The sequence below is a fragment of the Seriola aureovittata genome, chromosome 21 (genome assembly GCF_021018895.1).
Source record: "Seriola aureovittata isolate HTS-2021-v1 ecotype China chromosome 21, ASM2101889v1, whole genome shotgun sequence".
NCBI lineage: Eukaryota > Metazoa > Chordata > Actinopteri > Carangiformes > Carangidae > Seriola > Seriola aureovittata.
Window position 1 is genome coordinate 8,855,735 of NC_079384.1, and position 12,830 is coordinate 8,868,564.

Consider the following 12,830-nt stretch of genomic DNA (forward strand, 5'->3'; position numbering starts at 1 on the left):
TCACTGAAGGCAGGTACGTAGCACTACGTATAATTTTCAGAATTTGGCGCCAGGTAGTTTCATGCTTGAAAGATGTACGTGTCGTTTGATCTGGACACAGCAACTATCTGAGTCATGAAGACCGCCTGTCCTTAACACTGGATTATGGTTTGTGTGATAACGTTACTAACTTGTACTTTACCTAACGATGAAATGTCAGTTACAGTACGTTATTTGAATGTAAGTTAGATAGCTAGCTAATTTTGTTATGTTGTTATGTTGTTGAAGGCTGGGTCCGCCCTTAATTAACGTTTGCCAACACCATGGTGGTAACATTTGTCAGTGATAAAAACGAATAACTGCTCGGAATAATATTAATTAGCCAAAGCTAATTCGGTGACGTGTCGGAAATTTACATTACAATTCAAGACTGACGTTGTCAGACTTGTAACGTTAGCTCGGTAACGTTGCAGTCGACGGGTCTGTCCTACCTCTCAACGCCCATAGCTGTCTTCAGCTAGCAAGACCTGTTCTTCTTATCAGCTGACCATCAAAACATCTAGAGGACTATATTGATAATTTGATTAGACAACTGGCCAAAAACCTGTCAAGCAGGGCGTTAAGCATGTCAGATCGTGTCAATGGGTGTGCCCAAGCTGGACTGAAAAGGCTTCATTTTATACTTTATACTTTTTATATTTATATTTTACTTTATAGCACATGTGTCAGTGTAAATATGTTGTAGGGGAACATTTTCAGTTGTAAGTCTTGGGTTAAGTTCTGAAGAAAATTAGTAGAAAGATTAACAGGCTGAAGTACAGCAAAACAACATTGGTACATTAATATTAACTGATAATTAAAAACTTTTCTTTTGACTATTGCAGAACACTATCTTCAAAGAAAGGAACTGAAAACGTGCCAACACAATGTCAGTGGCAGTGGAAACCACAGTGTCCAGGGTGCCTCTCCCTCTTCCAACCCACTTTTCCCATGCAGAGCAGTCCTTCTCCCTCAAAAAGCGACATGTCCCTTTTTCCTTGTCGTCAATGTCCAACTCATCCTACTCTTCCCCTAGCCGGCTCTCACATTCTCTGCCCCCGCTGCCACCATCCAAGGGATGTCCCCCTCTGAGTAGGATGTTCCCCCAGCATCCATCCCCTTGGACACCCCTGTCTTGTTCCCTTAGAAAGTCTCCCCCTCCAAATTCTGTATATGATCCCAGCAAACAGCAAACCTATTTCAGTCAGTGCTTCACCAATTTGGGCCTACTAGGAAGAGGATCCTTTGGAGAAGTCTACAAGGTGAGTAAGACAAAAAAATTTGTCTGTTCTCTTTGTGTGTATGAAAGTGATATGATACATATGCTGTATTATATGTTACTGTATCTTTACATTAAGGATGTTTAAATTCTTCTTAAATTCAATTTTGTGAGAAATTACAGTAAGAGGTTAAAGGTTAAGACACTTCAAACAAAAAAAATACAAGTGTGAGAAATCAAAAGGCTCTAAGATGAAGTAGAAGTTTAAAGCCAAATTTTACACTTTAGAACAACCAAATATGTACTGCATGTTACCTTTTTATAGTAAAAACATTTCTTACATTGGATTAGGTTGAAAAGTAATGTTACGCAAAAGCATTTACTTAAAAGCTTGACTGTTTGAACATCTGTTCTGTGGTTTTATACTGGGGAATGTCACAATACAACTTTAGATATCCCTGTAAGTGTTATTTTTTCTCTGTGACTAAGATTATTATTTAGAGATCCCCAAATAGATGAGAAAGCCTCAGCATTTTCTGTGATTTTCTAGGTGCAAAGCAACAAGGACGGTCACCAGTATGCAGTGAAGCGCTCTGCTCATCGCTTCAGGGGTAACAGTGAGAGGAACCGGAGTGTGAGGGAAGCCAGGAACCACGAGCGCCTGTGTCCTCACCCTCACATCCTGAATTTTGTGGCAGCCTGGGAGGAGTGTGGCCGACTCTATATTCAGACAGAGCTGTGTAGCACCAGCTTGCTGCTCCATGCTGAGAACCAGCCTCCTGGTCCAGGTCTGTCTTAAAGGGATAATAATGCAGATGGTGGCATTGGCTTTTGATACATATAATGTGCTGTGCTTCTTGCTTGACATGGCTTTCTTTTAAAAACCTCCAATCCAGATGAGCCTGCAGCGTGGGCCTACCTGTGCGACATCCTTTCAGCACTGCAACACTTGCACTCTCATGGTTTTGTTCATCTGGACCTCAAGCCTGCCAATGTCCTCATCACAGACTCTGGTCGTCTCAAGCTTGGGGACTTCGGGCTGCTGCTTGAGCTCAAACAGAAGAGTACAGAGCTTGTAGATGGGAAAGTGAAAGAGGATGCTCAGGAGGGAGATCCCAGATACATGGCTCCTGAGCTTCTCCGGGGGGAATATGGACCTGCTGCAGATGTTTTCAGGTACAAATACCATATATGAGAAAATTAAATGATATTCTAAAATGTGTAACTGATTGCTCCGATTTAATTTAGTCCCTAAATATTGTCATTTTCATTTAGTCTGGGTGTTTCTATTCTGGAGCTTGCCTGTAATATTGAAGTTCCAAATGGCGGAGAGGGCTGGCAACAGCTCAGACAAGGCTGCCTCCCCTCAGAGTTTACCAATGGTAAGATCCACTTTCTTTTAAGTGCTCATTTTTTTTTCTTGAAATGACTTATGTTTTTACCATTTCCATCTGTACTTGCAGGCCTGTCAACTGAGCTGCAGGCAGTACTGCAGATGATGCTGGCCCCAGAGCCCTGTGAGAGACCAACAGTGTCTGAGCTCCTTGCCCTCCCCTCTGTTAGGAAACACAGGTGGAAGAGGCGCATCTATCTCATGGTCGCTGAGACCGTGGTGACACTGGCCTCTCTCTGCCAGGTCAGATGTCCATGAAACTTTTTAAACATTAACTTTTGAGGTTTGGCCTTGCAAAGATTTACTTAATATGTTATCAACTGGCATAGTCCACGATCAGCAGCCTTTACCAAGTCAGAGGTGCAAACCAAGTATCACAAAAAAGTATTATTCAAAATATAAGAATATAAGAAAATATACAATATACAATATTCAGTGTAAACCTGAATCATAAAAATGTACTTCTTATCAGTATGCTGTTACATTTTTATATCATATATATTTTCTGGTCTTTTTCTATAGTTGGTGGTGTGCTTTGGGTGTAGACTCCTGTCTTCCCTTCACTTGTCCTTTCTTCCTCGTTGGACCAAGCCAGTGCCCTGCACTCCTCCTAAGGACAGTTGGGACAGGGATTTAACCCTGCCCCTCGGTGCCATGACCGCTGACTCAGGGAGCCCAGAGGATGATGCAGTGTTTCTGCTGGACCGCACAGACCCAGAGCTTTCCCCCACCTTCTCACACAGGTAGAGAATCCATGTGTCCACAGGATGAGGTTCTTTACAAGCTTGTAGCACTTGCTCTTTAAATTGACAGAACGAAAGTGAATTTCTCACGTGAGATTAGTTGAGTATTTAAAACATTTCAGAAATATCCCGAGCTGATGCTAAGGCTCCGTGTCAGTGTGATCCAGGCGTATTTTAATGGCACGGTATCGGCTAAAATAACACTGATCAAAATCTGATCTGTTCATCACTGTACTCTGCTGTTTTCCACCTCAGCCTGCTAGTGTTGCAGCATCACACTGCATAATCCAGTGAAAGTTACCCTGTGCTGGACTTTCATACAAAATTTAACAAATTCATAACTTATTTGTAGTATCTTAGAAATGTATTTCCTGTACAAATATCCAGCAACAGTGAAGTAAAGAAACAGCTGTTGGGTCATGTGCCTGTGCCTTGAGCTAAATTTGTTATTTCTGTCAGATTCGCTGCTTAATTTGATACATATTCCCCATTTCACAGGGTGAAATCCAGATTGTCTGTGGAAAGCACATCCACTCCTCTCCCAGGTTCCCCGATGCGCAATCACCGAAGTCCTGCCCACACACCCACTCACCCAAATCTGGGTGACTGGTCCTCCTGTAACTTGGCTCTGACCCCCTCCAGCATCCACTCAAATGGTTCCTTCCACACACTGACCCCCAGTGCAAGCCCCATACACACAGAGCTTCATACAGACAGCGTGAATGAAAAGTCCATGCAGAGCCGACATTCTACATCAACCAAGTCTTCGCAGAGGCTCGGTCGCAACTGGGTCCGAGCAGAGGAGGCTTTACCCCGACCCAACTTTGAACCAAAGAACCTACTCAGTCTGTTCGAGGAAACAGCTGTGGAGGGACAGCCATGAGTACAAGACTGCCAGTTTACCTTCAGGGACGCGGTTTTCACTTCTGAGTGTCAGGTGAAAAACAACCTAATGTATGAATGTACCAAGTTCACTACTTAGCTTGTATGAATTGTGTGTGTGTGTGTGTGTTTTTTTTTGCCATTTCATTACAGTCCTGCAACTGCTTCTTTTATGTATTTGAAAAAAAAAGAATTTAGGGATAAGGGTTGAATATGTAACCAGACCGTAAAGCACTTTTGTTATGTTTGTGTAAATGCAATCTGTTGCTGAAATGACAAGTCATGGTTTATTGTTAAATAAGTTATCATTGGCTTTGTGTACTCTGAGTCATGTACCTCAAGATTTGCAAAAGAAAATAAAACGAGGAGGAAAGCAGAATCTCAATTTGTGAGCTGTTTTTTTTTTTTTTCCTTCTTTTTTAGCATATTCCTGTTCATGTGAATCAGAAAAGCTGTTTTCCACATCAATGACTGGGAGATGACAGGTCCATTAATAGAGGAGATATCATTTGAAACTTCACTTCGCATCAGAGAGAATTCATGGATAGTTTTTAAAGCGGTCAGTCTTCTCAGGATAGTTTAAGGCTCTGTTTGCTAATTAGCCAGTAGATGGCAGCAGCGCACCTCGTACTGAATGCCAGCCGCATATAAGACCCACGAAGGGGACGCTGTCTCGTGCACACAACAATCTACCGGATTATGTATTTTGCAAACCGTTTTTAATCTCCGACTGCGTTAACCGGGTGTAATAGCTGCATCTACCAAATGGACACCCGGTCTGTTCCGAGTTAAGACTCTGGAACCTGAAAGCGAGTATCTGCGTGAATGCGAATATTGTAAACAATGAACGTTTTCATCCGGATCACCATTAGATGATTTGGGATTCACCGAGACCGCATATTTCATGGGAATATCGTTAGGTTTAAGGTATGCTTCTTTTCCCTTTGTTAATAAAAAGACGTCATATTTCAGCATTACTGCTGTTTATCAATTTATCAGTGAGATAATGTTTTTATCTATCTTTCTTTTCTAATGTCTAGTTATGGTATTGCTATAATACTGTAAATCAATATTTTTCAGTGATTCAGTTGGCTAAACAAGGGGGGAAATGGTCAGATAGAACAGTGAAGATCTGTGAAGTCAATATTGATTGAAAACATGTTGCTCTTAAATTAAATATGCAAACACCGATCAACACCTTGGTTCCATTTCTTTCTTTTCAGTCCATAAAGATGTCCAAAATTGAACGTCTTAATGCCCGAGTGGAAAAGCTGCTGTGTAAAGTTGTGCAAGAGGTTCTGGAGGTGGTGAAAGAGACAGTGTCAGAGTACCAGGAGAAAACAGCCAGAACACAGAGAGAGAACCAGAGTCTGAAGAGGAGGCTGCAGGAGCTCCAGGATAAGATAAACTTGCAGCACTTTGGTAAGACAACACAACTGAGCACTTGTGCCCAGAAATGTTAAAACCGATTGACAGGATGTTTGTCTCTTTTGTGGCTCATCATCTTTGTTGTCTTGCAGGAACTGTGCCACAAATTTCCACTTCAACCCAGCAGGCCAAGGAGGAACAGAGAGAGACAGAAGAGCTGGAAGAGGACATTGAACTCTTCCCTACTGATGACATTGCAGATTCATTTGAAGACCCTGACTGTGAATCAGCCATCGCATCTTTAGCCACCCCCTGTCTCTCCCCTAAAACTACGATAGGTCCACATGTTGGTGGAGAGACCTTGAGCAATCCAAGAACTCTTAAAACTGAGACTGGCAATGGGCTTTCAATACCAATTATAAAACACGTAGACCCTGTTGTTACTATTGATATCAGTGAAGATGATTCTGATTTACACTTTACATCAAATAAAATGAAAGTAGAGCCCACATCAGATGAAGACACCACGCATAAACACACAAATTATTTTTATGAAGATGCTGCAACAAGCTCTACATCCTTAAACAGACTAACCCTAGAACCTCATCAGGCCAATTCAGGACTCTACAATGCCACAGGGGTCATCTTCAGTCTGGGCCAGAATAGCATTGAAGAGCCACTATCTCAAAGATACACAACTACAAACCGTGTTGGTGCAGAAAAACAACAGACAAACACTAAAGCAGGCGGTTCAGACTCAGCAGCTTTCCAGAGAAACATGAGAAAACACTACTGCTGCTCGCTGTGTGGTCGCACCTTCAGGCACGCAGGCGATTACAAGAAACACAACAGGGTGCACACAGGGGAGAAGCCGTACTGCTGCTCGGTGTGCGGGAAGCGCTTCAGTCAGTCGGGCTACCTGACGGTGCACCTGCGCTACCACACGGGAGAAAAGCCTTTTGGCTGCAGCCACTGTGGCAAAAGTTTCAGTCACTCCAGTAACATGAAGAAACACCTGCAAACGCATCTGTGAAGCCGCTGTACCGCATCGTTCCGCTGTTACATCCAGACATTTTCTTTATGTATCACGTTTGTGATATTTAAGGATGGGCACGGAAAAGGCTGCCTGTTTTTAAGCCGACATAGAAGGATTATTAAAGGAGGAAAGCACTGGCTTCTCTGTGAGCTTCTTTTTGAAGGGCAGCCAAGCAAATTGCAACCCTGTTTAAAAAATGATGTAACTTCATGGAAAAGTTATTTATTTCATGATTAAATGTGCCTTCTTCTATCAAAATAGAAAGCCTATTGTAGAGTGCATGTCCGATTCAGATGTGGAAGCACAATCTAACAATTCCTACTATTTCTGCCTTACTGTTGTTTGTTTACTGTGTTATTTACTGTACACTGGAGCTTCTTATGTGAACCTCCATATTCATTTTCAAATCAAATAAAAGTATTTGGGACTTCTGTATGGTAAATTGTTCTGCATTACCAACAAGATGAATTTACAATCTGAATCCAAAAAAAACAAGTGTGTAAATGGGACAGTGTAGTTAATAGTCATTCCTTCCTCTGACTTTTTAACAAGGCTGGACAAAATAATGTGGATCCATTACAACTTTTTTTTTTCCTTCTGTATTTATCTTTTGTAGGGCAATTGGCCATTGAATTGGACTGCATTAGATTGCACAAATGCTCCTGCACCTGTGTTCACCTTGTTGTATTAACTAAAGCTTTTAACATGCTGAGATTTACATTGAGTTGAGACAATCGCTGCGCCATCTTTCAACAGTTTACTGCACATAGCTTTGTCATATGAGGTGAATAACATTGCAACACCTCATTATATCTCCTCACAAGAAGAGATAACATAATATCTTTCCCAACACTTTGAGAGCATTTCGCAATTCCAAAAGCTCCAGCGATGCTTTCACTTTCCTTCCCAACCGGATGTGACTTGTTTAACCTTAATGCAGGCTTTAAACCAGTGCGCACTGAAGCAGATGTATTCCTACTCCATGTAGTTTTTAATATTTCAAATGTGCAAACTATAGGACACACTGCCACAACACTATAATACAATTGATATGAGAGCTAAGTCAGATTTTTCCATTTATTCTCTTTTTGTTTTTTCAAAAATAAAAATTGTGAAGGTGATGTAAAATTGCTAATAAAATTGTTTGGATTTCAGTTTGAGCCCGAAAGAAACATCAAACCCAGTTTCACCCATATCTAGTATTAGCACTGCAATAAAAGTTTGTAATGTTTTGTGGAACAGGGACAGATGTTGAAGTGATAAATGGAAATGCATATAAATATTTTTATTTTGATGTGATTAAGTACATCCTTTAATGTGTTTTTCTATTTGTTTCTGTGCATATTTAAGAATGCAATTGCATGTGTTTGTAAATATCATGTACGCACTTCAGGCAGCCATAAACCTCCATTAATACCACAAAAGTATCCAACTTGATATAAAATGTTTAACAGACAACACGTACGAACAAATGCCTTAAAACTGGACTTTTATTTTGAAAGCCGCCGGACAATGGACGTGAATCAGGTTCTACTTCCGGGGGTTGCGATTTGTCATGATGCGTTTTTATTCCTGCTTTGTAATGTTGTTTTCAGTGTTTTAAACTTGTTTTTATTTGTTAGGTAGGCTCGGCATTAATCAAAAGTTACAAATCCTGCTAACAATGTAACTGCATGGCGGGTTTTTTTGGACCTTTGGAATGTTTAAAGGGAAAAATATAACGTGTTAGCAAATGTAGCTAACATTAGCTATCCACCATATAACTTAGCCGCTAACTTCAGGACCAGCCTGCAGGTACTGCAGCTCTAAACATATGCTCTAAATGTGCCTAGCTAGGGAACTGACAGTAGTTGTAACTGTAGCCATTTGGCACCCGTTGTTGTATTTTATTTTAATATCAAACCGTATACAATTGTAAACACGTCACGTTAACGTTGAACATGACATTACAGGGTCTGCAACTTTGGAAACAGTTCATTGTAATTAATGTACAGCTACAATGCAAATAAACGGATAAAATGACTGCAAAAGTACCCTGGATGGGCCTGGTGTGACAAAAGATGACTGTACCATCAAAATATTAAACCAGAAACCATATCTATGTTAAAGATTTTAGAGCTAAGACCAAGATTGGATGATTGTACTAAAGTAGTTTCCAAATTAATGTAAAGTGGGAAATCTGGAAAATGATAGCGCAGATTCTCAGTTTTTTTTAGGTTTTGTAAATTTTCATTCTTTTTAAATGCTTACTTCAGCTTGTCACGTTTATTGAATGTTGATACCCTCTGCAATAACAGTACAGGTGACTTTTTAAGTTTCCAAAGTTGCCCAGACACTTATAGTGAATGGACCTGTATATAATCAACCAACCACTAAGTGTTTTTGTGCTTCCAGTTGCTGTCACGCTTTAAACTCATACAACAGCCATGTTAATCAAACATTTCCTATTAATTATTATGTAATAACAAATGTGTACATTATTGCTCATTTTACTGAGGGTTATGTATAATTGGTCCACAGTCATTTATTTCTCTGAGTGCTGTTTTGTTTCAGGATGTCTAAACTTGAACGTTTGAATGCTCGTGTGACCAAGCTCCTGACTGAAGCGGTGCAGGAGGTTCTGGAGGTGGTGAAGGAGACAGTGTCAGAATACCAAGAGAAAACAGCCAGAACACAGAGAGAGAATGAGAATCTGAAGAGACAACTGCAGGAGCTCCAGGACAAGATAACAAAAGAGAGCACACGTGGGTACAGTTGTAATCATGTTGGGATGTTTATTGTGACACATAATGCAACAATTCCATTCTGGCTGAAGTGTCTTGATGAGTTACTAAAAGTAAACACTCCTGTATTTGGTCTTCATTTCACAGCTGCTCTACCTGCAAGTGGACCTTTGCCTGAAGAAAAACAAGACACAGAGAATCACGGGCAAGACTTGAGCCTCGCTTGGAGGCACAACCCAGGCGTCACTCTCACAGAGCAAAACCCAGTGAGCAGCCAGGAACCTGACCATGACGTGAAGCAGGAATGCAAAGAACAGGACAGCTACAATAATTCTGAATCAGAAGCTGAGTATAGCTTAGTACAAACGTCAACAGAAGATTGCAAAGCACCACCTGAGGAGGAGGCACACATTATCGAGGAGGTATTGACTGTCCAAACATCAGACAGAGCAAACAGGGATCCCAGTTCTGTCTCATCTAACAATCTGTGCAATGTTCACTCCAGTAGTCCTCTTGGGGTAAACCTGACTGCCATCAAAAGAGAACCAGAACCAACAGACTGCACGATATCAGAACCGCCGCCTCTTCAAGAACAGTACACTGGATGTATGGACTTAAGCTGCAACTCTTCTCGTCACAACTCTGCCGAGACCCACAGGCCACAGGGCAGCGCTGAAACTTACGGACTTGTCTTTGTCCACTCAGGTCACAGTATACCTAGGAGACATGGATTTGCAAAAACCAACAGGGTTGCTTTTGACGTGAGAAGAATAAGGAGGGAACACTTAAGCGGAGATGACTCACACTTGTGTGTCGTATGTGGAAAGACGTTCAGCAGGGTCGGGAATTTGAGAATCCACCAGCGTTGTCATACGGGAGAGAAGCCGTATGGCTGCATACAGTGTGGGAGGCGTTTCAGTCAGGCAGGAGACCTGAAAAAGCATAAGAGGGTCCACACAGGGGAGAAACCGTACTACTGTAACCAGTGTGGAAAGAGCTTCAGTCGAGGGGAGAATCTTAAAAGACACCAAAAGATCCACATTGGAGAGACACTGCAGTTACAGCAAGCGTGGAGGGAGCAACAGCTGTGATTTTAATACTAGACTCAGTGCAAACCATTAAAATCAGCAAAATCTGTGAATGATCATTTTTGGTGTGTGTCCCTAGTTTGAAAATATTATTTTATTATATATTTAAATAATAAACTACAGAGTACAGGAAAAGCCCACTCTCCTGTAAATATACCGCTGAATTGTTACGAGGAGTTACTTGCTGTTTGGGATTTTAGTTAGTTGTGTGCTAAGTACACAGTCTGTCCTTCTAAATGACCTTTTTTCACAATAGACATTTTAGTATGTCCTGACATGAAAAGCACAGGTATAATTAATAACATTATAAAAACACCTGCAGTTTTGGTAAGATAGTTCCTGGGTCCTGTTAATGTGCATACTGACTCACCATCATGGCTCACTGGAACACTTATGGGTTGGAGCCACTGTTAACGAGATTTGTTTCATCTGTGCTTTGCCTACTATGACAAGACAAACTTTTTCCTGTGTAAAAGTCTGTCACGAGAAAACAGGAGTGTACGAGGTCGTCACTTAACCAAAGAGGCTGATTCTTTACAGATGGAGATGCAGTGATGTAAAGGCATACTGTGATGATTGATGATTTATAACCAATATATATATATTTTTTTTTTTAAATATTTGGTAAGTTGTGGAATTTTACCTAATCTAACTTGATTTAGCAAAAGAGTGAAAGTGTGAAGGTCTTATTTTTTTTTTTTTGGGGGGGGGGCTCAAAGGTTCTACATGCCCATGATACATTCTTACAGGTGATTTCAATTCTTTTGGCTAAATAGATGTTCCCTCAGGACTTTATTACATCACTCCCGTGTTAGCTTTGTTACCAAAAAAATACAAACACAAACACATACAATTGCACATTTATTTCCTATTAGCACAAAGACTTCACTGAGGTTTAATCAGCCAGAATAATTGAAAACACCTGTGCAGGGATTTTGAGATAGGCATGCCTAAATTGCACAACTTATTTATTACCTTCATTTGTTTAAAGGATAATGTAATGTTAAGATGCATTTCATTATTAGTAATATATCTGCTTTTAAAAATAATCAATCTTTACTTTTCAGTAACAACTAGTATTGATTTTGGACTAAACAGATCTATATCCACTAAGCCTTTGGTCTACAGAGCACGTACAGAAAAGTCTAAGATAACAGTGTGTTATATATTGTAACACCTATTGTAACACCTGGTGTACAGAATGTTTCATCTAATGTTAAATAACTGAATGATAAATACAATGATTGAGCCCTGAAAAGCATGATTGTCATTAAAGTTGCCTGATTTTCCTGAAAGATTGGAACTTGCTGTTTGCTGCATATATTTATTGCAAGTTTTTTTTAGGATTAAAAAATAGAGTTTGAACAGCAAAAGCAATGGATGAATTGATTAACACCAAAATATGTTTTAAAGAAACATATTCTCATGGCTTGATTAATAAAAAAAAAAGAAGAATAACAGACAATCATCCCCTGGTGGATGTGTGTCATTTTTACTTCACGAGTTATTTGGGTTGAGTAATACTATAAGGCTAGAATGTGTAAATAATTATCACATGTATCCACTTGACTTTACACAACAGATGTTAGGGATTTTCACAGAGGAAGTCACACACAGCACTGACTGCACTGGAGTTAACACACACACACAGAGCCAAAAACTGCATGTCATCGCCACAGGTTCAACCACAGGTCCTATACATATATATATATATGTTAACATTTGATGTACTGTATATATATATACAGTACATCAAATGTTAACATGTATGCTTAATATTGTGCATTGTTCCTACAACAAAGAATATAAAATGAAATACTAAAATGCTGGTATAATGCTACATACTCCAGGCTTTCAGTTTGTCAGGTAGTTTGTGGTAATTTGATTAAACATAACTTTATTTACAATATAAGAGTACAATATAATCTAAACAAATAAAGGTCTTATAAGTAGATTTTGAAACTGGGTCCTTCTACAAGACAGAGCCACAGAATTACATAATAATATAGTTGACATTTTACTTTAAAATCTCCTGTAAAATGTAGATAATCAAATCAACAAAATCAGCTGGTACAGGTGATAACATTGGTGCTTTTTGGGGGGCACAGAGGTCTGGGTCCTCTTTGCCTGACTGGTAATAAAGCCTTGCGTATTAATGTAACTGGTAAATTTATTTCTAATGACAGGAAACCCACTGCCAACATTTAAAATCGTTTACATTAAAAAATCACATAATTATTTCTGAATATTTTTCTTATTGAAATGTTAAGACTGGTACCACTGAAACACAGACACTAGCACTGATCAGGTGCATTTATTGTTTACTTGTCTTGCAGCTGCAGTTATTTTGTACACACAGC

General features: G+C 39.9%; 3 protein-coding genes across 3 annotated transcripts; all 3 read left to right on the forward strand.

Annotated features, from left to right (window-relative positions):
- Window positions 1-17: 17 nt before the first annotated feature.
- Window positions 18-4,628, forward strand: pkmyt1 (protein kinase, membrane associated tyrosine/threonine 1). Its single transcript, XM_056365987.1, has 8 exons — window positions 18-147; window positions 864-1,280; window positions 1,788-2,025; window positions 2,134-2,413; window positions 2,513-2,619; window positions 2,701-2,873; window positions 3,153-3,373; window positions 3,872-4,628. The coding sequence occupies exons 2-8, from the start codon at window positions 906-908 to the stop codon at window positions 4,254-4,256; spliced, it is 1,779 nt and encodes a 592-aa protein (XP_056221962.1). The 5' UTR covers window positions 18-147; window positions 864-905; the 3' UTR covers window positions 4,257-4,628.
- A 254-nt stretch (window positions 4,629-4,882) lies between these two features.
- LOC130162309 (zinc finger protein 271-like) lies at window positions 4,883-7,090 on the forward strand. The gene is made up of 3 exons (XM_056365997.1): window positions 4,883-5,182; window positions 5,479-5,677; window positions 5,776-7,090. Exons 2-3 carry the CDS (start codon window positions 5,488-5,490, stop codon window positions 6,654-6,656), a joined length of 1,071 nt encoding a protein of 356 aa, XP_056221972.1. The 5' UTR covers window positions 4,883-5,182; window positions 5,479-5,487; the 3' UTR covers window positions 6,657-7,090.
- A 1,072-nt stretch (window positions 7,091-8,162) lies between these two features.
- Window positions 8,163-11,767, forward strand: LOC130162306 (zinc finger and SCAN domain-containing protein 25-like). Its single transcript, XM_056365995.1, has 3 exons — window positions 8,163-8,453; window positions 9,213-9,403; window positions 9,530-11,767. Exons 2-3 carry the CDS (start codon window positions 9,214-9,216, stop codon window positions 10,471-10,473), a joined length of 1,134 nt encoding a protein of 377 aa, XP_056221970.1. The 5' UTR covers window positions 8,163-8,453; window position 9,213; the 3' UTR covers window positions 10,474-11,767.
- Window positions 11,768-12,830: the final 1,063 nt, after the last annotated feature.